Source organism: Rhea pennata, chromosome Z (assembly GCF_028389875.1).
Source record: "Rhea pennata isolate bPtePen1 chromosome Z, bPtePen1.pri, whole genome shotgun sequence".
Taxonomy (NCBI): Eukaryota; Metazoa; Chordata; class Aves; order Rheiformes; family Rheidae; genus Rhea; species Rhea pennata.
The window spans coordinates 35,567,334-35,592,920 of NC_084702.1; the positions used below are offsets into that span (position 1 = coordinate 35,567,334).

Sequence of the window (25,587 nt, forward strand, 5' to 3'; positions counted from 1 at the left end):
ATTTTAACCTTTGGTTTTTAATTTGAACAATAACTGCAGGTGTGTGTATCCTTTCTAACAAACATGATGCAAACATCCAGCAGAGCTCTAGCTGTGCAGTGCAGCACCAAGCAAAAGGTACAAGCTTGGTCAGGTTAGGCTGGTACAATTAATAAAGAGCTAATTAGCTCAGACTGAGTACATTCAATTATAATTTTTTTCTGTTCTAGAATTGGCTAAATTTCAACAAGCTTTCATATCTTTACAGCATGTGACATTTTATATTTCAGGCATGCCGTAAGATAATGTCGTTGCTCAGATCCTTTATGAAGTGGGAGTGGAAAAACTACCTTTAGTTATAACTGGCATCACTAAAGCTCTAAATCTTCAAGGAACTTTACAGGAACTTTATCTTTCAAAAATATTTAAGTACAGATTTTTGAGTAAATGCTTGCTTTTCTTAATGGAAATTATTTTGCATTGCAGAAGTTTGCATATGCTGGCAACTGTGATTGCATTCTTACTGCTACACAAACTTAAGAAACATAACAGGCTAGAATGAATACTGGGAGAGCTAAGCATTCATCTTGCATAACTGGTGTCTGTATAGAATGAGAAGTTGTTATAATATCCTTATCTGCCTTAAAGATTGACCTGATTAGATGCTGAGTGTTCTGGTCTCCCTCCAAGAAAGCACGTAAGAAAGTAATCAATAGAGATTTAATTTCTTCAGCTATTCACTTGGTTCAAGTAACACACCTGAGTCAGTAGTTTTGATTGAGTCTAGAGCACTTGCCACTGTTCACGAAGTATTAAACAGTGTAGGAAAACTGCAAAGCTACATTTATTTTTAAATTATTTACTCTTATGTTTCTATAATTCTGAAGCAATGATAAATCTTTTTGGCTTGATTCCAGATGCAGCTTGCTCAAGAGGATTTGCCAGAGTTAAGGGTGTTACTTGTGAAGGTAAATTGTTGCTTCTTACTCAATATGTCATTTTTTCCCCTCTGGAAATGGGATAAAGGGGATTAATTATGTTCTTTTTTCTTTTCTTTTTTTTTCCTCTCTGACATAATCATATTGACCTGAGGTAATTGCTATTACAGACAGTTATTGACTGTTAGGAATTGTTAAATGTTACACTGTTTCTTGGAGGATATCAAGAGGATACAAAGCACTTAGAACTACTTCTTCAAAATGCGTTTAATCCTTCCTCTCAACCATTTCCAACATAGTGCAAGGAGTCTTACTTAGAAAAGAAATGTGTCATTTTTATGCCTCATGGCTTGCAGATCTTGAAATAGTCCCTTGAGATCACTGGGAGCTTATTTAGAACTATTCAGATCCTAACACAATATGCGTAAGAGTATCTTGCTTTCTGTCATATACTTCAAATGCTCAGTAAAGTTGTAGCACTCTGCTCAGTAAAGGTAGCACACATTCTGAAACTTCTTTCAACTCTTCACTTCCCAACAGATGTAAATGAGTGTGATGTTTTCCCGGGGGTTTGTCCCAATGGGCGATGTGTTAACAGCAGAGGCTCATTTCGCTGTGAGTGCCCGGAAGGATTGACATTGGATGGAACGGGGCGGGTGTGTTTAGGTAAGAGCCCAGTCAACTCTGCCAGCTCTTTAGCTGTGTAAAACAATTGTCTAATATAATTTTAGGAGTGTGAAAGGATGCTTTGTTTGTTTCTGAATTGCACTGTTTCTTGAAATTGTTTGTGAAGTGTATGGGTTTCAATTTATGCCTGCTTAAATATGAAACAGTTTGTCCCAGTTAGGGCAGAGATGTTAATCACCTGAGGGAATATGAATGTTTGTGTTACAGCTTGTTGTCGCTGCAGTGTGAGCTATGGGTACTGCTGGAGTGCTGCCCTTACTCTGACTCCCATTCCCAAGCAGAAATGCCTAACTTACTGGGAACTCGTTAATAAGCAGTTGGCTGGGCAGCCAGGAGCCTAGTGTAAATTGCACTCTCCTCTAATGCTAGTCCAGTCATTTTTGTGGAACTCGGTACCGTTTGGTAAATGTTTTGGCACAAAAAGTTGTGTTTGAAGGGAATCCAATTGAATGTAGCTGAAGATAAGATTCCATCTTGCACAATGTTGTACAGTGCATTAATGTCTTACACCCACAAAAGATGATGTTTGCCAAGGCGATAGTGATCTTTACCAGAAGGACTTCAGGTATAAAAAATACTGAACCCCTTTGTAAATTAAAGAGAAAAAAATCCTGTAGCAAGTGTAGTTAGTGTTATTAATCTGTTAATAGTGATCTTTACCAGAAGGACTTCAGGTATAAAAAATACTGAACCCCTTTGTAAATTAAAGGGAAAAAAAATCCTGTAGCAAGTGTAGTTAGTGTTATTAATCTGTTAAACTTTTTGTGCTGGCACAGAAATAAGGAATGAGCTAAGACTTTAATTACTGAGGTTGAATCGGTAAGGTTGGAAGAGACCTCCGGAGATCATCTAGTTCAACCTCCCTGCTCAGCAGGGTCACTTAGAGCATGGTAGACAGGGTCGCATCCAGGCAGGCCTTGAAGATCTCCAGAGAAGGAGACTCCACAACCTCTCTGGGCAACCTGGTCCAGGGCTCCGTCACTCACAGGGAAGAAATTCCCCCTCACGGTCAGGCGGAACTGCCTGTGCTTCAATTTCTGCCCATTGCGTCTTGTCCTGTCACATGGGGCAACTGAAAAGAGTTTGTCCTCGTCCCCTTGACACCCTCCCTTCAGGTGTTTACACACATTGGTAAGATCCCCCCTCAGTCTTCTCTTCCCCAGGCTGAAGAGGCCCAGCTCTCGCAGCCGTTCCTCACAGGGCAGATGCTCCAGCCCTCTGATCATCCTTGTAGCCCTGCGCTGGACTCTCTCCAGTAGCTCCATGTCTCTCTTGTACCCAGGAGCCCACAACTGGACACAGTACTCGAGATGAGGCCTCACCAGGGCTGAGTAGAGTTGTAAGATGAGGGCAATAAGTAGAAGAGATTCACCACAATTCCTACACTATCCCTTAGCAGAAAGTGTTCCCCCGGCAACCCTGTATCTTTTCTGTAACTATTTTTGGAGCAAAGAAGTGCAGGAGTGAATGTGTCCTAGTGCTTATTACAGTTTTGGGTATTATGAAAAGCCATGTTGTTGCAAAAATTTTTTACTGTGCAATTCTGCACTGATGCCCTCCTAGAGAACCTGTATATTCTTTAAAGCTGAGAAGCTATAAAACCCATATTCAGATGCTACCATTTGTTTATGTGGTATTAAATACAGAATACTTAATTTAGAATGATGTTTCTTTATAAATTTATTGGGAAAAATACCAACCATGGATTTGTTATGATTTGTAATACATTACATAAAAGTGTATGTTTTAACTGAAATTATTTTGTGCCATGCTCAGCTTCTTCATCTAGGAATTCATTGTTTTACAGTACATCTTTCAGACTGCCTTTTTGAAATCTTCAGAAAATGATGGTCAGAGATGAAGAAAAATACAAACAAGGAAGTGAATTTTTACAGTAGATTTTGGAATTCTTGTTATATTGTTTATCAGTTCTAAGGACTGTAAATATGTGGATACTGGCAACATTTGATTTATTTTAAGAAAACCGAACAACAGAGCAATTAAAATTTTCAGCCCTTCCTTTGTTTCAGCCAAGGATTTGCCTGCTCTAACCCTCCTTTTCTTTATTGCAACAATGGTCTCATTCCCAATCAGATTCAAGTTCAGACCAGCAGTTTTCATTTTTTTGCACTATGACTAAGAATAGATGATACAAGCAGTTACTAGGATTTCCAGTTTTTTTACTGTTAATTCTAATCTTAATATATAGTTATAGAGACTTTTTAAAAAATAACCAGAACTTTGAAGAGGAGCAGATGTGTGTAATAGATATAAATGTCTAATAGAAAAGAGAAATAATTCAAAACTAAGTCTGCCAATGTGCGTGTGTCTGTTTATGTACGCGCATGTCATAAGCCATTGTGCATGTTAGGTTTCACTAGCATTTTTTTCTCCATACTTAGTAATACTGTTGCTAGCTATTGTTGTCTGTGGTCCTCAGCCCTGCATTACTCCTCAGTGAGAAATTTGATAAGAACAAGTGTGAATTCAGGTGTTCTTGATAGAGATAAGAAAAGGCTGGAACAAGGTAGCCATTTTCAAGCAACGTACACAACTCTCTTACTTTCAAACCCATGCTCAGATTTTAATAAAAAAACTGTGCTTTTGTATTACAAGACATATGCCTTCTCTTATGCTACATAAGCACTTTGGACTATGTGATACATTTCTCAAATATGTTTATTTCCTGCAGAGTCCACTACAGTGGTTTTAGCAAAAACAAATATTTATTAGCAGTGTATTTGCTGAATCTCTTGAAATGAAAATAAATATGATCTTAATGTGGAATAGTTTACAGGAAACCATGAGTATTCTTTAAACAATTTCCACTTCTTTTACTTGCTTCTAAATTGTTTAACTTAAGATGTGCATAGAGTAAATTTATATTGTAAATCTGTATAGCTTTGAAGGACTTGTATGGAAAATAGTTCAGCAGCTCATCTGTGTTATTTTTAGATCTTGCATCTCCTCCAAAGCTTTTTGTGCTAAGCATTTAAAATACTTCTACTAAGTTTGCTAAAGCTTAACTTGCAGTCCAGTATATCATATGAAAAATTAATGCCATATATTTATTCTGAAAATACAGCATTTCATGTTATGTTATTAGATACTGCATTGTCTTTATGCACACACCAAAATTAACTATGGTTTCCTGGAGCTACATGCCCTTTCTTAAAGTCTGAATTCTGTTCCTGACGGTCTGGATGAGAATCTTTCTATTGGCCTCAGCAGGAATTGGGCTGAGCCTTTACTGATCAGTGGCCAAAGGTCTTTTTTCCTGAAAAATATTAATTTGACTGTTGAGTTATAAACCAAACCTCTTGTAAAGCAGTTTTGTAGGAGAACTGAGAACTGGAGTAAATACACTGATACAGACTTCAGAAAGTTAAGCAATGATTGATCCTAACCAGCTGCCTATGCTGAGTGAACTAAAAGCAGAGATGTTGATAGTGGAGAGCTAGCGTGTCCTGCCATGGCTCTACTTTTTCAGTGCAAACCCATCTCCTATGATTTTTTTTTTTGACTTGTTGAGTTGAACAAATACTGGGAGTTTTTTGTAGTCTGTATGGGCAAATGTCCTGGAAATCATTAAACTACCAAAAAATCTCTGTGTAAATGTCACAGACATCTTCTGTAGCTGTAATCAACACTGCCAATTTCCCGTTATTGGTAGTACTTTGGAATTAGGGCATAGAAATTTTCCTGCATTGTAGAAATGTTGACCTGTCCTGTTGACCGTGTTTTTTAATATCAAGTTTTTATTTTAACAAATATAAAAGTTCTTCTAAATTTTTTTTAAACTTAAACTATTTTTTTTGATGGAAAAATGTATACAAATTGGTGAAAATTGTGAAATATGCTGATGCTATCAAATGGGTTGTTATTGGCATTTTTGGCTGTATGCCGAATACAGCAAAGCTGATGTTCTATATGTACAGACCAGTGTGTGGTATTTTTTACTGGCACGCTGAAATTAATCTATCTTGTGGTGGGCCTGCCCTTTTGCAAATGGGGCCCCAGAGTACAACCATAATTAAGTTTTCTGAAAATCATACTATATTTCTGCTATTTAGTTTTAAAATAAGACTAACCATGATCAGTGAAATGTATCTTTTCTGCATTCCTTGTATTATTAATCAAATATTTTAAATATAAGGTAGTTGTTTTTTGGTGTTTTTTCCCCATAAATGCAGGTCAATTTGCCAATGAGAATACCTAATACAGTAGAGAAATACATGTCTCGCTTACCAAATACACATGGAAGCCTAAAAAGCTCATTTACATCAGAGTAATAGTATGTCTTGATATTGTGAGATTGCAAAAGCAATACTTTTATGCGATACAACAGGGGTCTAGAAACTTAGCAGTACAAAACAGTATTAGCCACTTCAAATGATTCAGTGTTGGGAAGAAGCGTCAGTCTTGAGCAGAAATCCGTCTCCCAGAGACTACTTCTCACGCATACACGTACATCAGAAGTAGCTACTTTTGAAAAACAGAAAAGTGTAGCCAAGAGTAAAATTCCCCTTTGTTGTTGTAAAATGAGCAGATATCCGCATGGAGCAATGCTACCTGAGATGGGATGAAGATGAGTGCGTTCAGTCTGTGCCTGGCAAGTTCCGTATGGATGCCTGCTGCTGTGCCGTGGGTGCTGCCTGGGGCTCCGACTGCGAGGAGTGCCCTAAGCCTGGCACCAAGGAATATGAGGCTCTGTGCCCCAGAGGTCCTGGCTTTTCCAACAGGGGAGATATCCTAACTGGCAGGCCATTTTATAAAGGTAAGAAGTCGTCCTTGCCTGGTGGGTCTAAAAATGATTCACAGGTACATCTTGATGTATATTCCAAGGAAATTCCAGAATTTTTATGTTTATTACCTGTTTGAGATGGGAGCTGTTGTAGAGATGTTTGCTTTACAGAGCTAACAGTGCTGGTAGAAAATTCAAAACTTGCATGGTGTTCAGATGTTTTACAGGAGCTTAAAAGAAAGAATGAATGAAGTTTGAATTTGGTAAGGAGAAAAAGGAAGTGGCAGTGACATGACTGATGATAAGGGAGCTCAAATGATAAGAACAACAGAAAATGTGCATCTTTTTTAAAGTAGTGCTGTGCAAAGAGTGAACTGAGGCTAAGAATTGTGTAAAGTTAGGGAGTTTAAGATATAAACATAAAAGATTACTGTGATTTTGCCAGGGTTCTCTAGAAGTGAAACTGGAGAGGCATGGATGTTTTCTGTGGACACTGTAAAATTTGTAGAGTTAATACTAATAAAGAGATTAAACAGGAAGGATGTCTGAGGTTGCTCTCAGATTCTGAGGGCAATGGAGTTGCATGACAGAGAAGTAAAAACCATCTGTCCCTGCTATCCAGTTGTTCCTGGTTTCCCTACTCCAAAAGGTGTGAAAAACAAAACTTAATGTGTTGGAAAATGGCTAAGAAACCAGATCTGAGATACTTTTTGGGACTGAGATCTGAGAAGAAAACTCTAAATTTCTCGGTGTTTAGAAGCTAAGGTGATCTTGAAATATTTTAATGTCTGGTTTATTTTTCTAAAAAGATATTTTTGGAAACGTTTGTCTGAAATGTGTTGAGCTGCTTGAGTAAACTTTAGCAGGTTGGCACTCTGTTTCACCATGAATAAGCTCTAATTTTCTAGAGCTACTATTCTTCTCAGGCCAAACTGTGGAAGTTCAGTGGTGATAAGGAGTTTCGTCCGTTCTGTGATTTTTGTGGGGGTTTTCTGTTTCTTTCTGGTTTTGTATTTGCACCATACTTTATTAACACTGATACCCATGAGATATAATTTTTGTCTCATGGCAGATTATTCTCGGGTAAGAACAGTCATCCAGTAAGTTATATTCACTGAGTATAAGAAAGCCCGTTCAACTTTGTAAATCTTCTTATGGGCATGTGAGAGAGGCTGACGTACAGGTTCTTTCACAATCAGTGTTATCCCAGCTGTCCAGGACAACAGACTTAGGAAAGGTGAAACATTTCACTTGAAATTCTACAAGAGAAAAGCTATCCTTTTATAAACCAGCACAGAGAAACTCTGTGTAGTTATTGTGTTAGAAAGCAAAATGATGCACAACACACATTGGTAAGAAGGAACAGGAAGTTACCGCTGAATAAAGTTTGTTGTTGAGCATTTAAGAATTCTGTTTTCTTTTGTCTTTATTTTTATAGATATCAATGAATGTAAAGTATTCCCTGGTATGTGCATGAATGGTAAATGCAGAAATACAATTGGAAGTTTCAAATGTAGATGTAACAGTGGATTTGCTTTAGATATGGAGGAAAGAAACTGTACAGGTAAGTCTTCTATTTCTCCTAGTTTTTAGAAGAACTTGTGCTTGTTGCATCGCTTGATGATCTGTAAATATACTGTCATTTATTTCCTTCAATTTTTAAAAGCTTTATCCCTGTGCAGAATGGTCAACTTTCTATAAGTCTCCCTTTCAGAAAGTTTTCAAATAAATATAACTTTCTTCTGATAGATGTACGTTAGAAATTTGGTGAACTGTTGTTAAACTTGCTCAAATAATGCCCTATCAGTACGACCTGTAAAAAACCGTAAGGATCACCAGCAGTAAAGTGCAATATATTAACATGCTAATTAACTTATACTCTTCACTCTCTACACATTGTATTACCAAATGAACTGAGAGACTTCACTGCAAATTATTTTTTATTTAGACTTGATGACTAAGCACACACATACGCACCACTGCAACTCTGACATCAATGCAATGTTCACTCAGTGTGCAAGATACATGCATTCAATATAAAAGTTTAATATTTTGTTCTTTACTGTCTGGAAAAACTGGAATTGAAGATAAGTTTGATAGTTTTCTGGTTATGAGAACCTGGATGCCTGCATTGTGGGTGGCTCTGTGCTGAAAATGAAGGAGGTTTTGTTCTACAGCTCAGGAGTCTATAAGTGTGTCTGAGTAATATGAAGTGTGGGTGGTAAGGCATGTGAATTGAGGTTGGTCTGGATGTTAATGTTGCCCTAACTGGTGATTTCCTTGTTTTTATAGTGATTGAATTGATGAGAAATGCATTTAAGTAACTTTATTTCTAAATTAACGAGAGTAGGTCGGAGAACTTCTCCCTACAAAGGTTCTTTTTCTTTTGTTCTGTTTTTCATTGAAACATTGTTCTGATGAAAGCATTCCACTGACCAGCCCTAGAGACTCAGATTTTATTAAATGGGAGCCTTTTTGTGTTTTAAATTAACAACAAAATGTTTTATAAAGCCTACAGGAGGCCGAATATTCTCTGACTCTCCAGGCCCGCCACATGGATTGCCATCCCACAGACCTCCACACATGTGTACATGAGGACTCAACTGTCTTGCCCAGCAGAAACCTAGCTATGAGGAGTAACACAGAGGAAGGGAGAAAAGACTCTCACCTGTGTGAAAAACAGCACTTGTATTTGTTTGTACTTTCCTAGTTTCCTGGAGCCACTTGCACAACAAGTCAGTCTCTGGGCCAACTCATTGCCTCACCCTCAGACATACTGATGCCTTCTGTGCACTGTTATTCCTTGCTCCTCTCTGGACTTGCCGGGTGTCAGAAGCAATTCTGTGCTCTGTCCTGGATTAATCTTGTCATCGTTTTAAGCACTGCTATTTTTATTCCTTGTGACTTTCTTCAAAAAAGTTAATGACACGATATGAATGGAGCTGAAGGTAGAGGGTGTAGTGGAGAGCATGAAACAAAGAAATCGAACTAGGATGAGACACTGGATGAGCAACAGAATCAGGCAAAAGAGAAGGCTGAAAAAGTGTGAGGAGATAGGGAGGAAGAGGTTATCCAACTCTTCTTTCCAGCCCTCTCCTTCCTGATCTGTTTCACTGGATCATGTCCATACTACAAATTCATCTTGAGCTTCCTGCCTCACTACCAAAGTGCCTTACAAAGAACCCTTCCGAATCAGTTTCTTTTCTCTTTTTCATCTTCTAGAAACTTGCTGTGGCTTTCCAGAGTAAGTTGCATTCAAATATAAAATATAAAAGCTATAAGGAAGCAAAGAACTGTGAGGATAGCTTTCAAAGGAGTTATTTTAACCTCGTAAGTCCTAAATGGAAGGGTAGATGTAAGTTTGTAATGTTACTTCTTTAGAAATAACTTTATAAGAAGTGATTTAATATCAATGGCACTTTAGTCACAAAGTCATTTGGTACCTGCATAAGGATAACTCAGAATGTATTACAGTTACTGTCCTTAGCAATGTAACTGTAAATTGCACTTAATAGAAGCTTACTTATCACAGAGTTTACTCTCTAGCTGAGAGATATGAAGGCACTGCATTATGAGTCTTTCAAAAACAGTTTTTTATATAATCATCCTTTTAAATTTTAAATGAAATACATATTTCTCTATTTTTCTGTACACTATATCCAATTTCTATGGAATTCATTTACCACAGCCTCATCTCATTTCTGTGAAAAACGGGATTACTTTAAACTGTTTGATTTTTCTCCCTTCATTTACTATCAAATAGACATTGATGAGTGCCGGATCTCCCCAGACTTATGTGGAAGTGGTACCTGTGTCAACACTCCAGGAAGCTTTGAGTGTGAGTGCTTTGATGGTTACGAAAGTGGATTTATGATGATGAAAAACTGCATGGGTAAGTGTTGCCAGCATGACCTGGAGTCCTTCCATTTGTTCTACAGAGCCGGACTGTACTCTGTACTACTTGAGGTTCTGCACCACTGAACCCTTTATATGCATAATTATAGTGACTTTATGAACAAATGAGAGAGATGTGCAGCTTATAGGACAGATAATTGAACTCTGCCTCAGGCTTTGATTGTTATTTCTACTAATTTCAGTTATGCATTTTTATACTAGGTAATTTCAGAATGTCAGCAACTATGCATTCATGTAATGGCTAATGAGTTATCCAAACATTTGGTAAAACTAAGAAGAATGGAGTTTCAAAAATAACAAGTGATTTAAGTTTCCTTGATTTTCTTAGGCCTTAAGATATTCTGAGAATATTTCAGAAAATGGCGTCTCTTTAAAGTGTCTAAAGTTTTAAGAGCAGAATTTGAGGTACCAAAAGTTACTGGCTACCTTTAAAAGTCTCACGAGGGTCTTCTGCTTACACTATGAAAATGAAGTCTGAGATTTTCTTCTTCGATGAATCCTCTTACCCCTATGTTACAAGATCACTTTTATTATTATGGCTCTGAAAACCATTTTTTTTTTTTTTGTTATGCAAATATGTCTTTGATAAGGGTGTGTGTGATAAAGCTATATAAACAAAGCAATGCATCTTTGCTCAGCAGTTACTGAAACAGAATCAGAGAATAGCTAAAGCTGGAAGGGACCTTTAGAGATGATCTAGTCCAACCTCCAGCTCAAAGCAGGGCCACCTAGAACAGGTCATCCAGGACCATGTTCAGTTGAGTTTTGAATCTCTCCAAGGATGGAGATCTCTCTGGGCAGCCTGTTTGAGGGTTTGACTACATCCACAGTAAAAAAGTTTCTTCCTTTGTTGAAATGGAATTTCCTGTATTTTTCAATATGTGCCGTTTGCCTCTCATCCTGTCACTGGGGACCCCTGGGAAGAGTCTGGCTCCATCTTCTTTACTCCCCTGCCCACCCATTCCATCAAGCATTTATACATTTTGAAAGGATCCCACCTGAACCTTCTATTTTCCAGACAATTTCAGCCTCTTCTCATACAACAGATATTCCAGTCCCTTGATCATCTTTGTAGCCCTTCACTGGACTTGCTCCAGTATGTCAATGTCTTTTTTGTACTGAGGAACCCAGAACTGGACACAGCTTCCAGATGTGGCCTCACCATGACTCTTTCTAATGCAGCTGAGGAATATTATTGTCTGTCTTTGTTGCAGGGACATGTTGGTGGCTCATGGTCAACTTGGTGTCCAACAGGATGCCTGGGTCTTTTTCTGCAAAGCTGCTTTCCAGATGGTTAGCCCTCAGCCTGCACTGGTGCATGAGGTTATTCTTCCCCAGGTGCAGGACTTTGAATTTCCCTTTGTTGAAGTTCTCAAGGTTCCTGTGAATCAATTTATCCAGCCCATCAAGGTCCCTCTGAATGAGGGACACGTCCATCTGGTGCATCAACCACTCCTCCTGGTTTTGTATTGTCTGCAAACTTGCTGTGAGGGTATGCTCAGTACCATCATCCACGTCGTTAATACAGATGTTGAACATTTACTGGCCCCAGTATCAACCCCTGGATACACCATTTGTGACTGTCTTCCCACTGGTCTTCACGACGCTGATAATAACTGTTTGAGCCCAGCAGTTCAGCCAATTTTCAGTCTACCTCGTTGTTCACTTACCTAGTCTGTGCTTTGTCTGTAAGGATGTGGTGGGAAATAGTGTCAAAAGCCTCACTAAACTTGAGACAAAGAATAGCAACTGCTCTCTCCTCATCCACTGCACTAGTCATTTTGTGGTAGCAGGCTGTCAGGTTGGTTGAGCATGATTTCCCCTTCATAAATCCATGCTGACTGTTCCCAGTCATCTTGTTGTCCTTCATATGTTTGGAAATGGTTTCCAGAATTCTTTGCTCCATCACCTTCCCAAGGGATTGAGGTGATGTTGACTGGCCTGTAGTTCCTCAGATCCTCCTTTTTGCCCTTCTTGAAGACAGGAGTGCCATTTGCTTTCTTCCAGTCTTTAGGAACCGCTGACCACCTGATCACCACTACCTCTTATCTTTCAAAGATTATTGAGAGTGGCCTCATGGTGACATTGCCTGGCTTCCCATTTAGGTCCATGGACTTGTTTATGTCCAGTTTGTTTAAATGCTCCCTAACCTGATCCTTTTCCACTGAGGGTAAGTCTTCATTACTCCAGACTTTCGCACTTGTCTCAAGGACCTGGGATACCTGAAGGCTGATCATAGCAGAAAGATGGCATTAAGTGGCTCAGTCTCTTCTGTGTCCTTTGTCATTTCTTCTCCTGCCTCATTCAGCAACAGACTCGCATTTTCCTTAGTCTTTTTTTTGACTGCTGATGTATCTGTAGAAGCTGTTCTTGTTGCCCTTCATGTCTCTTGTAACGGTCAACTCCAGGTGAGCTTTGGCTTTCTTTAACCCCATCCCTGCATGCTCAGACAGTGTGTCTATATTCCTCCTGGGTCATCTGTCCCTGCCTCGACCTCTTCTATGCTTTCTTTTTACGTTTGAGCTTAGTCAGGAGCTTCCTGTGCTCTTGTCTGAGCTCAGGCGTGTAGTCCTGTGGTCCAGAAGGTGATGCAGACTTCTTGCCATCTTTACTTCATTGCGTGCACTTTGGGATGGATCATCTGACATCTTGCAGGCTCAAAAAGTCACTGCCTGAATTGCAGGTGAATGCAACAAGGAAGCTAAACCGTGCAAGCTGAATAGCCTTCATGAGGGACAGAGTACAAATGCAGACAATGTTTGTCAGAGATATATCATCTGAGAGACAGAGACAGGGAAACAATGTCAAATAAGTAAACAGAATAAGAAGATAAGAAATTAATTACTTCTTCAGTGATTTAATTTTTTTGCAAAAACTAAGAAAGGAAGGCACAGCATTGGATAGAAACATTTTGGAGCTGTGAGGATTATGCAAGCAGGAGTGTATCAGAGAGATGTTTGATTCTGTCATCAGACAGTTTCTCCTCTAATGTGATTAACCTGCAGGACTCCATGATATCTTTCCTGATCTCTGAGGCTGGAAAAAAGTAATACTTGCCTGTCTAAATAAACAGAAGCCTCCAATGTCAAGGATAGCTGTCCATAATGCCTTCTGGGACTCTGAAAGTATGAATGTATCTTGAACTTTGAATGTCTTTCATTTTCTGTTCATCCACGGCTATAGTGTTAGATGTTTTTATCTGTTTTGAGTCAAATACTCAAATTTCCATTTTAAGTTGTAGCAAACATTTTTCTCAACCACATATCCGCGGATGTGGTAGTTATCAAATGGAAAAACTGTGTGGTTAGAAGTTTACATGCTCATCTCTATTACCTGCAAAAAAAAAAAAAAAAAAAAAAAAAAAAAAAAACAATGACAATGCATGCATAAATGGACTTATGGTTGCCTTTAGAAGCCACTATTTTGAAAATTACATCATATTAATACATTGTTCTAAATGGTAACCAAATAAATAGACGATATCTTTTCTGGTTTCCTATTTCTCTTAGACTATTTCCTTCTGAATGATGAATTTCTGGTTTTGCTTGAGGAGAAAAAACATCTTTAGAGTCTAACCATACTTTTTTTTTGCCTGCATTGTTATGCAGCATAAGGAAAGGAGGAGCATTGCTTCAATAAAACGATCCTTTTGTTTGTGATCTCTAGGTTTTGAGGTACTTAAAATGAGAATTGCTTTTCTCTTTGTTGCTACTTAGTAATGGTTCTGTATTTTGTTTATCATGGTTTCTTTTAGATATTGATGAATGTGAACGCAACCCTCTGCTGTGTAGAGGTGGCACATGTGTGAACACAGAAGGCAGTTTTCAATGTGACTGCCCTTTGGGACATGAGCTGTCACTGTCACGTGAGGAATGCATAGGTGAGTTTCTAGTAAGAATAGCAGTTTTCAGCTTTCTAAGAAGAGCAGTCATTTGTGATGTGGAAACTTCCTGTCACTGGCAAGAATGAGGCCTCAGGAATATCCGATACAAATTAATGTTCCTCCTTTATGTGAATGCCTTCAAATTAAAACCTTGTAACAGATCCTGGAAAATCTCCAGTGCCCTCAGTACTGTTGACTTCAAAGAAGAATATTTTATCAGGGCTCTTGGGGGCTGTTAAGCAGCTCAAAGGACTATACCACTCATGTTGGCAACTTTCAATTGCATTTATAAAAGCACAAAGTGAACTGTGTTCCTACAGGCACAAAAAAGTGGTTTTGTCGCTCAGTGTAATGCAGCTCTCCTTTTTGCATGTACTTCATTGAAGTGATGAAAAACATGTAAAAAGCAAATCACCTCTTGGTTTTCTGTTTGGTGCTTATTCACTGCAAGAGTTAGTTTAAAATAGTGAACTGTAGCTACATGAGCTGTGTCTGAGAGAATCTATGAAGCTAATATTCACAAACTCAGAGAATAAGCCTACTGTCACTGGCTTAAGTGTGCTATTCAGATGTCCATACCTTGACTGAATATGCTAAGAACAAGAAATTTTAACCATATGGAAGCCACTGGTTTAAAATATTATTGCTCATCCTCGTTTCTCCGGCATTTGTATAGTTAGAGTCTGCCTTCTGAATGATAAGAAATTGTTATGAATGATTCTTTTCCAGATGTAAATGAATGCTCATTAAGTGACAATCTCTGCAGAAATGGCAAATGTGTGAACATGATTGGAACATACCAGTGTTCCTGTAACTCTGGATACCAGGCCACGCCAGACAGACAAGGCTGCATTGGCAAGTGTTTTATACCTTCACCTATGTGTTTTTATTTCAACATGTATTTTTTCATCTATCTTTTGTTTTCCTTTCATTTCATACTTCCCTTCTGAAATGAAACAGAGCCACCTTCTACTATTAGGTATATCATGAACTGTCTGGAATCCCTCTTTAAAAGTATTGGAAGAGATGAAAAGATTGTTGTTCTATTGAACTCTGTAGAACACTGAGAAGAAAATACTCTTATGATACTACTTCATTAAAACCAAGAGCTTGAGCCTAATATGCAGAAAATGTTGTTCCATTTCTTGATCAAAGCAACAGAGTCCAGTTGCTAGTGCATTGCTACTTTTTTGTTCACTTTTTCTCCTTGCTGCATACTTTTCTAAAATCCTAGGCTAACTTAGTCTAAGTTACGAAGGTTGTAAACCCATTGCCAAGAAGAAGAGAGGGTGTGAGCAATTTTTTATTTGTAGATTTTTTTTTAACAGTGTCTCCTTTTAGTTTTTGCAAAACTGTAGATCTGTACTACGTTTCAAACATTCATGAATCTTTAATTTCTCAAGGGCTTTTCTTTCCAAATGTAGTCTTGTACTTTTTTCTTTCATTTGCATTGCTAATAATACATAACAACAAAATCAACAACAAAAAGGTAGCCACTTGCTCCCATAGATAAAATTTCAGCTGAAGCAGGGAAGGCTGAAAAAAGCATAAATCAGAGACTGTAGAATGAGAATAAAAATTCAAAATCACATCACTGATAAACTGGTTCATCTGCTAAGTAAAATGAGAAGAGAAAATGATTTCCCTTATAGAAGCAGAATTACTAAATAACCTAGTACTAATGTTATTTCCCAGATATTGATGAGTGTATGATAATGAATGGAGGCTGTGACACCCACTGCACTAACTCAGAAGGCAGCTATGAATGTAGCTGCAGTGACGGCTATGCTCTAATGCCGGATGTCAGGACATGTGCAGGTAGGTTTTAATATCTTCATGAGATTTCATTAAAAAATAAAAGTTCAAGAATCATCATTTCGCTAATGTGAACATGGTACTCTTTTAGCCAATTCCTACCACTGTGACACTGTTATTACCTGCTTTTGTTCCAGATATTGATGAATGTGAAAACAATCCAGATATCTGTGATGGTGGACAGTGTACTAATATTCCGGGAGAGTATCGCTGTCTCTGTTACGATGGATTTATGGCTTCTATGGACATGAAAACTTGTATTGGTAAGTAGCTGTATGTACCAAATCTAGTTTAGCCCTAAAAACTGTACAGCTAATGTTTTAGGATTTTATGCTGAAATCCTGAAAGCAGGTTTAAACTATATATGTAAATTACAGAAAACAAAAGATCCATAGACTTTCCTTGCCTATCAGTATAGATATTAGGAAGACTCTGAAAGGATGTTAAGATTCATCCATAAGGATGAGTCAACTCATGGAATTCCAAAAATAGAAGTGATTTAATCATAACTGTAATCAAACTGTCTCTTGTAAATTTTTTAGTATGTTCCCTCACCTACTGAAATTTACCATGAGTGATTACAAAAGGAAGTTAAAATGAAAAGTGTTTCCTCAAATTAATCTGATGTGTTTAGTTTATCTTGGTGTTTCCATTTTATACAGTTTCATATATTTTTATTTTAAGTTTGAACATACTAATAAAATAGTTTTATATATTTTGAACATCTGTCAGACAAAGCTTTCATTACTCGTTTTATATATGTGCATGTGCACACAGATGCATGCACTCTGAGGAGAAAGTACTTAAAGGAAATGCTGAGCAAAGCTGTCCTGACCTGTTTGTGTCTCCCTTCCTCCACAGAGTTGAATTGGAGATTTTCTTTCACTTTCACTTTTAAGTTACTCCAGATTCTTTCAGTTTGGGCTCATATCCCAGTGTTTACCTAATCAACTTGAAAGTTAGAACGGACCTTTTCAATGAGTTTTTCACATTACCCATGTTAGTAGCTGTAAAATGAGATAAACTGTTTTCATTTTATACACGACTACTTTTAACTGTTTTCTTAGAAAATAAAAACTAAAATCTAAGGTTATAATCTACAGTGAGGAAGTGTAAATTTCTTTTATATATGTAATTGTTTTTCTTGCTAACAGTATCATCAAGTTTGTTAAAAAGCCTTCAGAGTTCATTAAGTTTCTTGCTGGAACTAACATCAAAGTGTGGGTTTTTTGTAGAAATATTTGCAATATTTTGTATTTATTTAATAGCATGTGAAATAAGATGCTCCTTGCTTTTTAACTGGTATAAAAGCTGAGCTTTTTTTTAATAAAGTCAAAACTTTGACATAGGTGTAACTGATAATAAGACCATGCCTTAAGTACTAGTTTTTAATCAGATCTGTGATTATAATCCATTTAGCTCTCAAGGTAGGTAAATGCTGAAATCATGTTAAAGCTCTGTAATATAATTGCAAGCCTATGCTGAAGATTCAGCGTGCAGTATAAGAATCTAAATCACAGCTTTGGTACAAACTACGTTATCTTGCTTTAGGAGTGGTTTCCTTTCTCATGGAAAGTTCTCATCATATATGCAACATGCAGTGAAACTGGGAGAGCCATCAACAGCAAACTTATCTCTCTTGAAGCTTCAGCCTGCGTCAAAGCAGCAAGTGCTGAGCAGTCACACTGTGTCCCAGGTGTCTGGGAAGGGAGTCTGGCACAAGAGCGCTTCTGCAGTTGTGATATGTCTGGTTTTCCGTGTCACATTTTTTTCCTTTTATGGTTGTAGAACAACTTCTATGGTTGTGGCTTATGACTTGCTATTTCAGCAAGGGTCTTTTTTCTCCCCCTGCAGCCTGACTTCTCCTTGAATATTGCCCTTGTGGTGGCCTTCCATCTTTGCATGTGCCAGTGAGAGCTCCAGGTTTTTGGAGCATTTCGTCATAAGAGCATACTCTTACGCAACTGTTCTTCACCTCTTTCCCAAATTTACTTTCAGCAGCACAATTAGGACAACAGTTCTTGACCTGTCCTTTCATTCACCTCAGCTTTGAGTGACAGAGTGTGAGCATTTTGATTTTTTCCCCCCATCTTGAAATTTCCTTCACCTCCTTTCACAGTCAGATTTCTTTTTCTTTGGTCAGCAAGGAATTATAACATACTTGGAATCATTAATAAAAATCATCTTGTAGCTACCCATTTTCCAAAGGCAGAGCAGAATGATAGCTACTGTGCAAAAGAGCTGTCTATAGTTGAAATGCAAACACTCTAAGAAACTAAATTGAAGCGTCATAGATACTCTCAAAATATGATCTTTCACTCCAATAAGAGAAGGGTTTGGAAGTTTTTCAGTTGTGGTAAGAGTCCTGTGTCTGGCTGCTTTGTAGTTCAGACGTTTGCAGCGAGATGCTGGAAGAAGCAGATCAGTCTTGTCTCAGCAGAGCAGACTGCAGGGGTAAGTCTGCAGCTGCCCAGAACCTGAGGATATTTAGCACATGGAAGCTTTCATCTGCCTCCTACTTACAGCTCAGTGCATTAGGAAATTAGAGATTGTTGTGATGTGTTTAGAAGACTGACAAATCAGGCTAGTTTTAAATTGTGAAATTAAATTTTACTGAATTCATTCATTAATACCACCCTTACTGGTGGTCAGTTCTTAAAAAATATTGATCATTATCGCCACATTATCTTAGATCATTATCTTAGTCTTTAACAATCATATTCTAAATTAGCTGTGAGTATACAGTACAATGGAGATGGTCCCATGTGGTTAGCATTGATGTCTGCAGCCTTTGGTGGTTCTTGGTTGCAAAGGTCAAGGTGATCAAGCTTGAGAGCATGTTGATGAGAATAGAACTGAAGCGTGCTTGTCATCTTTCTTCTCTGATTTTCCTTGCTTATTTTTATGCTATTGCTCCCTTCCCAAAAAGGGCAGTCCTCTCTGCTCATGATACAACTTACCTCATTTTCTTGTCTTGTCTGTCATTATTCTATTGTATTCAGGAGGATTTATTGCGTATTTGCAGTGCCTTATGCTTATCTTATCCTTACTCCAACAAATTTTGTTACTTGGTTGCCTCGTACGTGCAACTGCACCCTTCATTCTTTGCACTTCTGATGGTCACATTGCTCACACTCTTACGCAGTATTGTACGTAGCCATGACATCTTAGTGTTACTGAATACTTACATTCGGTTATTAGTTACGCCATTTAATATGCTTTTATGGGGGTTTAAGGCAAGCTAACATTAATTATATCCTGATTACACTTTTAATTTATTGGTATCCCAAGCCTCTGTTTACGCCACATTACTGTATACGTGCCATTTTACCACACTCAAACAACTGCAAACACGAGAAATGCCTTTTTGTTCACAGTACAGCAACTCTCTTCATTGTCATAGCATGGTAATATTATTTAATATCATTTTGAGAGCTCTGTGAAAACATTGGATAGTGTTTTTCAAAAGTTATTGAGCCATGTGGCCTCACTGTAATATGACTCAGAACACATTCGTGTAAAATTGTTCAGTTAGTTATTTGACAGCTATCTGGTTTTAATCTGTTCTTCTGCCAGCTTCATGGTTACCAAGATTCATTGTCTTTTATGTATTGAATTTTAATTAAAAACTGCTTGACTTTACATATTTTTATTTTTTTGTGTAACTTTATCTAATTGTGTTCAGAGATACCAAACAAATGTGTCAAATTCTGAGAACTGAAGCCTGTTGATATTTTGAGCACAGAAAAAGTGGTCAATTAAGTGAATACAAGTCTATTTGGAAGAAAATTGTAGCTTATTATGATTTGTAAAAAATAAAATAAAATAAATAAAGTAAAAACCATAGAGTGTATCTTCTAGAAAGTAATTGACTTTATAGTCTAATAAATAGTATTTCAATCCAGTTAGAAAATATTGAGGTGATTGGACTGTGTAGATTCATCCTTACTTGTTTTCCTTTTATTTAAAAGAATACAGAATGGAATGGCTGAAGCATATTACAATGAATAATAATAATGCCATGCATTGGAGTGGCGAAGAACGCTTCTGATGTCTTCACCGTACTAAAGTTATTCCAGAAAGACAAAGTGTACTGTTAAAAGACAATAATGTTCAGCTAACAATGAATTTGTGTGTGCTTACAGATGTGAATGAATGTGATCTGAATTCCAACATCTGTATGTTCGGGGAGTGTGAAAACACTAAAGGCTCCTTCATTTGTCACTGTCAGCTAGGATATTCAGTCAAGAAAGGAACCACTGGATGCACAGGTAAAGCATTTTTCCAGTGTTATGTCATAGTGTGCATGTGTCTTCATTGGCCTTAATGTAAAATATATCCACAAATGTTCACAGACAAATGAGAGGTATGCTCCTAGACCAGTATCAATGTGATACTGGAAGTCCTTTATGTAACTGTGATTTTACAGGTAAAGCTTTTATCAGTAAGAACAGGGGAATACCTGTGGTACCAAATGCAGTTTGAGTGGGTACAGCTGCATTTGTATTAGAAATTTTTTATCATTACTGAATTAAAAAACATTTCTCGTGCATATTTTAAGTATGAATACAGTTGTGTTAATGTAACTCAGCAAGAACTCATCTGTCAACCAAAGCTGCAGGAACTGACCTATAGTCTAAGAACAGGACAAAAGGAAAAAAAGCAGAAGCGTGAAAAAGAAAAAAGGTGGTGAAAGGTGGTGGAAAATGATGGAAGTTGTGCCTGCGTATGCAAAGGCTCATTACATTTTTAGATGTACCAAGATCAGCCTATATTAATGTGTGCGAAAAATGTAATTTCACACTAAGAAACACTGAGAAAGCAAACTAATTGTAAACATGTTTACAAAGAACAAAAATGGAAATACAATTTTTACTTTGTCAGTTTATGATAGAAAGTAACTTATTTTAAAATGTTATAACTTGCTTTAAAATGTTATACAGTCTTGTAATTTGTTTTTTAAACGAGTGTAAAACATGTCAGAAGAACATCATTCATAAAATTCCAGTGCTCCTATGTATTGGTATTGAGCTTTACTAATCAGTTTATTTTGTGATTGTAGATGTGGATGAGTGTGAAATCGGTGCTCACAACTGTGACATGCATGCCTCATGTGTCAATGTACCTGGAAGTTTCAAATGTAGTTGCAGAGAGGGATGGGTTGGAAATGGCATTAAATGTATTGGTAAGTGTGTAAAAAATTATTTTTTTCTCTTTCTTTAGTCCAGAGCATGCAGTGTGACCATGTGATTATGCAGAAATTTATACTTAAAATAGTGTTCTTCTACTAAGCTGTGTTGGTAAGAGGGGTAGATAAGATCCTGATATTTCAGAGGGGTGGATTTTTTTTAAAGAAAGAATTCGTATTGTGTCAGAGGTGTGTACTGTATTATGAGATTCCACTGCCGACCAAAGATTTTTAAGTACTGTCTGAGGAAAAAAAGGAAAGGCTCCATGATCTTTATTATTATTATTTGATTAAAGAGATGTGAGGTTCTACAAAAAAAGACCCACTTCAAAGGGAAAAATCTGAAAGGTGTTTCTAGCAGAATCTTCCTGGTTAGACTAGTTCCTGGATATAGTGTGTTAATTTATAAGACTCTTTAAAAGTGGGTGTGAATTTACTGGTCAAAGGGTAAAAGGAAACTATAAGCTAACCCATAGCACAAGTTAGTGTGAGAAATGGTCCTGATTCACCTTGCCATGTACCTGCATGGCTACTTCCATAGATGAAGCTGCAGTTGCCCTCTAGGGGAAGGAGAATCTCTCTCTCCCTCCCTCTCTCTCTCTCTGTTTTGTTTTGTTTCTGTTTTTTTTGTTTTGATCCAAATTAGTATCCATTCAAGTTAAGGAGGAAGCTTACAATGACTTTCATAGAACTTGATTTAGGCTGCTTGTGAATGTTTTTACTAATTGATAAGACTCACCAAATGTTTGACAGGTTTTCACACTACCATATCTCTTTGTTTTGTTTATTTTTAACTAATTTTGATTCCAAGTTCTTTAACAAGATATTATCATTCAAATAATGATATCAGCATTTACTCTTAATGAGTCAACTGAATGCCCTCTGTTGCTTGGAATTATTTTCTCCAAGCCTGTACAATGTGAAAGAAATTTTAAAAGAAGAAATTTTAATACTAAATCACTATATACTAAGCAAGTATCTTTTAATGAGAACTTAATGCATCTGTGGAGAAATAAATCACCTTTGCATTTTGGCCTTTTAGCTTGACAGTTCATTGTAAGCAAAGTATATTAGCTGCTCTGTTACTATTTGCATTCTTTTGCCTCGATGTACAGATCTTGATGAATGCTCCAATGGGACTCACCAGTGCAGTGTGAACGCTCAGTGTGTGAACACCCCAGGGTCATACCGCTGCGCCTGTGCGGAGGGTTTCACAGGGGATGGATTTACTTGTTCTGGTAAGAAGTTTCTGTGAAACCTCATTTTTCACTGATCATTTCTCTTGTTAGAAAGCTTCACAAAGTTAGATTAACTCCAAAGTGCAAGAGAAAAATGGTCAGAGTATCTTTCAAGATAAGGATTCTTCCTATAAGCTATGAAAATACTAATGAAGGCACCTGACACCTCTTTTGATTTGTATGACAGATTGGGTTGGTATGTTGGTAAAGCTCCCGTCTGCTCCTTCCTCCTCCTCTTCTCCCCAGTCAGCTGGTGCATATACTGCTTTCAGTCTAGCTCTTTGTCTTGTAGACTAGGTCTGGTTTTGGTGGGGAAGTCAGCGTCTATTTTCCTCTCACTATGCTACTTAGAACAGATTTTAATCATTAACATAGTATTTTTAAAAAATATACAGTTGAAAATATTTTGCTTTATCTCTGCACTTAAATTTGGTGGTAGCTGTTCGCTATTTAAGAATGAATTTTCTTTAGCGCACAGCAAGCAATTCAAATTAACCTGAAGTGTAAAGGATTATACCAGTTTATATAAGACATAAATGCTTGTGCACTGAATTACAGTGGGGTTTTTTTATCACTTGTGGAGCACAGATGCTACAATATCTCTGCTGTTGATTTCTAATTTGTTCTCTTACGTAGACAGTACATTTGAGGGTTTGGAGGGGTGATATCAAAATACCTATGGAGTAATTTCATTGCACTTGGCTAACTAGCAAATTTTAGATCACAATTAATTTATGTCGTAAATAGACACAATCTTCTCTCTGATTAGTAATGTCAATATTTTAATGCAGAAATAGGATCTTCAAATATTGTTTGCTTATGTATTTTGGGAGATTAATAAACAAGAACTTTCATCCCTGCTATTGACACACACTGTTTTCAGATCATCTTCTACTTTTTTTTGGTAAGGTTAGAAGGGACCTCTGGAGATCATCTAGTCCAACCTCCCAGCTCAAGCAGGGTCACCTAGAGCGTGTTAGATAGGATTGCGTCCAGGCAGGTTTTGAGTATCTCCAGAGAAGGAGACTCCACAACCTCTCTGGGCAACCTGTGCCAGGGCTTTGTCACTCTCATAGTAAAGTTCTTCCTCACATTCAGGTGGAACTTGCTGTGGTTCAGTTTGTGCCTATTGCCTCTAGTCCTGTCGCATGGAACTATTGAAAAGAGTTTGTCCCCATCCCCTTGACACCCACCCTTCAGATACTTACACACATTGATAAGATCCCCCCTCAAAACTATTTTAAAAAAGTCAGATTGTATAGTAGGCATTGAGTAATGACATGAAGAAAACATATTGAATACTACTTCTGAATACTGTTTTTGGACTATTAGAAGTATATTTGACAAAATTACGAGTATTTTTGATGACCACAATGTAACATCCCTTCCCTATTCGTTCTGCTTTTTATAGCTGTCAGAAAACTTAGAAAACTCTAAACAAGCCACGCCGTTTTGAAGAATTTATGTTCAAAGAAATGATTTCAGAAATACATTAAATAAAAATCTCTTTTGGTCATACTAAAAGAAGATCTAGCAGAGTGCAAATAGTATTTGTACATGTAATGTTGATAAGAGCCTCAAGCAGTATTATATAATAAATAATTTTCTACACATGGTTTATATCAGAAAATGTGCCTTTTTATTATGTTTTATATCAGAGCAGCATAGCAGTTTGTACCGTAAAGAAAGTTTTGACTTTGTAAGCAAAATATTCAAATTTATTTATCAAAGCTAACATTTGTGAATCTGAAAACCTTGCATTGACATTGACTCAAAATTTTTGTAATCTATTGATGGAAAGAAAAAGTAAGGAGTCTTAACAGGGTAAAATGAGTTATTTTGGAAATGACATAATATTTGTTTTTCTGTATTCTTTCAATTTATTCCATCTTCAAGTGTATAGTATTTATTGTATTTTGTTTTGTATCAGCAGTACTTACCAGTAGTGTTGATTTGAATGGCAGGATAAAGATAACTATATTTTGCTAGTAAAATATATAGTGTTGAAAACATTTCTCTCTCTTGTAGATGTTGATGAGTGTGCAGAAAATGTTAATTTGTGTGAAAATGGACAGTGTTTGAATGTCCCTGGTGCATACCGTTGTGAGTGTGAGATGGGATTCACTCCAGCTTCGGACAGCAAATCTTGCCAAGGTAAGTCACCAGTACTTTCTGAGTTTGGATTGGCTGCTGTAAAGGAAACCACAAGAAGTGTTGGAAGGATGTCAACCTGGAAGCAGAATACTCAGCACATGCTTCACATATAAAAGTAATTTCTTCAAGCAAGGATTATTTTGCAGTGTGAATTATGTTGAAGGTAGCTTTCATCTCTTTATGAAGTTTTCCTGGCCTTGGTCCAAAAATCCCAGAGCAGAGGTTTGGCTCAATAATTTTGTTTTTTTAACCATTTCTCTTATTTTTGTCACCAGTGACTAGTGTGTGGAAAATACTGTCCTCATCACTGTTTTATTTAATGAGTTTACTTAGGAAATATAAACTGCATCAAGTGACCTAATTTTTAAATAAATATTTTCAGGAAATTGGAAGTAGGCAAATCACTGCTGTATCTAATGAGTTTGTAACACTCCTTAAAAAGTATACTTGAGCTTTTATCATCATCATCCTTTTTCTCTCATTATTTAACTGGATCATCTGAAGCAGAGAAGGAATGATGCTCTTTTTAGTGCAGTTCAGGTTTTGTTTCCTATTATGTTCTTATTGTCTTATTTTTGTAAAGACAATTGCATTTTAAACTAAGTCTTTTTAAACTGATATTGCAGTTTTTAGTTTACTTCATCTTTAATGATGGAAACCTCATAACCTCTTAGGAAATTTAAATTCTTGATGAGACATTGAAAACAGATTGCAGAATGTATTTTCTAAAATTTAGTTTATAACTTGGCATGTTCAAACAAACATGCATGTTTGAACCAGCTTTCTAAGAGTAGCAGAATTGCAGAAGCTTCTGAAAAAGCAGCTGTGCAAGTCCTTCAGTCAGATCTATTGCAGTCATCAGGTTAATTGTCTGATTTAGTGAATTTCTCTGTACAGGTCACTTAGCCATTTTATGATCATGCCAATAAATAAAAAACCCCCAAAACATATCAGTCAATCAGTATTTTGGGAAAAGAAAAGATTCTAATTCTTGGGACAGCAGTGAACCAACATTCAGTTTTTCAGTTGGTCCATGATGCTCTGAA

General features: G+C 37.1%; 1 protein-coding gene across 1 annotated transcript in view; it reads left to right on the forward strand.

Annotated features, from left to right (window-relative positions):
• The window catches only part of FBN2 (fibrillin 2), a 180,226-nt gene that overhangs the window by 108,737 nt on the left and 45,902 nt on the right, over positions 1-25,587 (forward strand). The window contains exons 22-34 of the mRNA XM_062599002.1: positions 897-947; positions 1,458-1,583; positions 6,154-6,381; positions 7,787-7,912; positions 10,112-10,240; positions 14,018-14,143; positions 14,876-15,001; positions 15,842-15,964; positions 16,099-16,224; positions 20,107-20,232; positions 21,024-21,146; positions 22,265-22,387; positions 24,416-24,541. Of these exons, the coding sequence (XP_062454986.1) occupies positions 897-947; positions 1,458-1,583; positions 6,154-6,381; positions 7,787-7,912; positions 10,112-10,240; positions 14,018-14,143; positions 14,876-15,001; positions 15,842-15,964; positions 16,099-16,224; positions 20,107-20,232; positions 21,024-21,146; positions 22,265-22,387; positions 24,416-24,541 (1,659 nt within the window). The remainder of the gene's footprint in view (positions 1-896; positions 948-1,457; positions 1,584-6,153; positions 6,382-7,786; positions 7,913-10,111; positions 10,241-14,017; positions 14,144-14,875; positions 15,002-15,841; positions 15,965-16,098; positions 16,225-20,106; positions 20,233-21,023; positions 21,147-22,264; positions 22,388-24,415; positions 24,542-25,587) is intronic.